The 3,183-nt window shown below is 46.2% G+C and overlaps 1 protein-coding gene across 1 annotated transcript in view; it reads right to left on the reverse strand.

Annotated features, from left to right (window-relative positions):
• Positions 1-1,494: 1,494 nt before the first annotated feature.
• Iyd (iodotyrosine deiodinase) overlaps positions 1,495-3,183 on the reverse strand; it is a 15,502-nt gene continuing 13,813 nt past the window's right edge. Inside the window, exon 5 of the mRNA XM_005363441.2 lies at positions 1,495-2,897. Coding sequence (XP_005363498.1) covers positions 2,715-2,897 — 183 coding nt within the window. The 3' untranslated portion in view covers positions 1,495-2,714. The remainder of the gene's footprint in view (positions 2,898-3,183) is intronic.

Below are 3,183 nucleotides of genomic sequence, written 5' to 3' on the forward strand. Positions count from 1 at the left end.
AACCTTCAGACACATCAGTTGGTGAACCATCTTTCTGGTGAATAGTCACCCTATTTGTCCATGTGGTGTAAGATGGAGTACACAGTGGCGTCTGAGCATGTGCAATGCGGCATAAGGCAGAGTACATGTTAGTGTTTGAGCACGTGCAATATCCATTTCCCCCCAGTTTCACTTATCAGAGAAAGCACTTTTCCTCCCATAAGGAGCAAATAAGAAACAGGAAATGGACTGTCCTCAGTACTCCTGAGATGGAAATTTAACTAAAAAAACATGCCTATGGTCTACCTCTCATTGGAAGACAGTAGCGAGATTTGCTCTGTTCCACTCCTCCCATGTGGGAGCTCCTTCTTTGTCGTTGTAGTAAGTTGTATATGTGGTGCTTTGTCCCTGTGTACTTTGTCGTGTGCCACACATGAACTATCAATACCCAAACTACAGTGCTCCCTAGTTAGTAACTACCACCACCACCATCACCACAACCACCACCATCAGCACCACCATCAGCATCACCACCATCATCAGCACCACCATCAGCATCACCACCACCATCAGCATCACCACCATCAGCACCACCATCATCATCACCACCACCATCAGCATTACCACCATCATCAGCATCACCAACATCAGCATCACCACCACCATCAGCATTACCACCACCATCAGCATCACCACCATCACCACAACCACCACCATCAGCACCACCACCACCATCAGCATTACCACCATCAGCATCATCACCACCATCAGCATTACCACCATCAGCATCACCATCATCATCAGCACCACCACTATCTACCACTATCACCATCACCACAACCACCACTATTACCACCACCACCATCATCATCACCGCCACCACCTCACCACTACCACCGTTATTTTGTTCTGAATTCCCCAAAAGGCATCTGCCAAAGCCCTTCCCAGAGTTTTATCTTTGTGGCTTTGTTGAACATGAGAGACCAGGGTCGTGTATCTTTAGAGACAATGATAGGAAAATGACCAGCTAGTTCCCTGTGATGCTCTTTACTTGAGGGCCCCTCATTCCACTCCTGTGGAACCTTGGCTCTCTTCATCTTCTCTAGTGGCTATATACCTGAACAGTCACAATGGGGACCCTCTTCCTTCCCCACCTTCCCTGTGTGGGGCTAGGAGGGACCCCACAAAGGCAACAAGGTCCTTTTTGCACCTCAGTTTTACTCTGCAGAACAGATGAAAACAACATCAAAGAAAATTTTGAGCTTTGTTTCCAGACCTTAGAAAAAGATGACATGTGTGTATATGTGTGTGTGTGTGTTTATTTATACTGTGACAACCAAGTATTTATTATTCTGATATTTGAAACTCAGAGAAACTTTGTCCAATACAATAATAAGATGTACATAAATTGGTTCCCATTCCCACCGATGAGAATCTACAAAAACCACAATAGCATTAAAAGAAACCTCATTTCAGTAAAACCCTAGGAACACACACTGGTCACGGGGTGGGGGGAGTGCATGTAGAGAAAACCGAAGATGTGTAGATGTTGGGAGCATCTAGATACTTCAAAGGACCTCAAGGCTAAAGGTTCCTGTAAGTCTAATTCTGTCTCAGAGCAAGGAAAGACCATCTTCCCCACACGAGGGGGCACCGGCTTTCTCTCATTAACAGCCCAGCTGAGGTGCAAAGAAGAAAAGGAGGAATAGCGGGGAGAAAAGGACAAAAGGAAAATGGGGAGGAGGAGGAGAAGGAGGAAGATGCCACGGTAGTGACACCAGGAAGCGAGTAGACTAGCTGGATGGACAACTGCCCAAACAACAAAAATAAAGACATGGACACCAGGACACTGGGAGCACCAATGGGTGGGGAGGGGTGATTGACTAGCTCTGGCAGGACACTTGTCCCCAGGGAAGTCCCATAGAATATTGCTGTTTCCTGAAGAACAGGTACGTGTGTTTCATGAGAGCAGAAGGAAGGAAAGGCTGTGTGTGGTGAGCAGTTTCTCCAAAAAGCTGGTACTGCTCTGTGCTGGCTGCCAACTCCTTCTGTGCAAACACCTTCACCAAGGGCAATTTTAAGCTACAACCAATTGAATTACTTGTTCCAAAATTCCAGAATAGTTAATCCCCAGGTTCCACATGCTAGTATAAACCAGCTTCGACACACCCCATGCAGTTATAATGTACAGATAACTGCCAGCAAGGTCATGGCACAGAGACAGGCCTCCTTGTTCTGTGAGTACCACATTTTAGTGACTTTAATGGTTTTCATTCAGGATTGTATTTCCATGAAGTCCAGTAGCAGAATAGGTCTCAATAGCACGTTCATAGTCTCAAAGCCACCAGAAAGCAAAGAGCCAAAAGACCACATGATTGGTAACATTTAAATTATAAATCATTGTATAGGTAACCCTTGGAACTACAGCAAACTTTCAAATGTGACTTCTCTATAGGAATGTTTTAAGTAAATGAAAATAATCGCCTCTAATTTTGTAGAGGAGTTAAGGTGTGTATGCTTCTTGACCTCTTGCTCTGTGTTCACTAAAACAGTTCATCCAAAACAGTACTTACTGGACAGAAAGTTCTAGAGATGCGGAAAGATTTCATCACATGAGAAGTACCTTTCTTGTTCACCAGTGTGCAGAGGAGATCTGACTCAGAGAGCAAGAGAAGCCAGCAGACCCGGGGGGTGGGGTGGGGGAAGCAAGTGTCATCCCAGCACGGGGTGATTGATTATATTGTCACCATGATCTGGTCCAGAGCTTTCCGCTTGAGGTCAGGCACTGTGGCCTCTCTGCTGGGGTACCCCACAGGAAGCAACACCAACAGCTTCTCATGTGAGGGACGGCCCAGGAGCAGCCTCAGACGAGGACCGCAGTTGAGGGGCGTGGTCGTGACTGTCACTAGCCCTGCGTTCTGAAACAAGACAGAACAAACAAGCACTTTAATGTCAGGTAAAACACAACTCTTTCTCCAGCCCAGGGCCGTTCTCATCTTTTCTACTCCTGCTCATTTATTACTTCTCACTGAAGTTGGGTGGCAAAGAGGCTGGCAGCTTAGGTGATGCCCTGTGAACCTTGCCAGTGCTCCCCCGCCTGACGCCTCTTTAGACAAGCAGCAGGAAACACCTCGAAGAATAACGTCTTATTTTTTAATGATGAGTGAGCAATAGGAATGACTGTGTTATGGAAGTGACTTTGCA

The sequence above is a fragment of the Microtus ochrogaster genome, linkage group LG9, assembly GCF_000317375.1.
Source record: "Microtus ochrogaster isolate Prairie Vole_2 linkage group LG9, MicOch1.0, whole genome shotgun sequence".
Taxonomy (NCBI): domain Eukaryota; kingdom Metazoa; phylum Chordata; class Mammalia; order Rodentia; family Cricetidae; genus Microtus; species Microtus ochrogaster.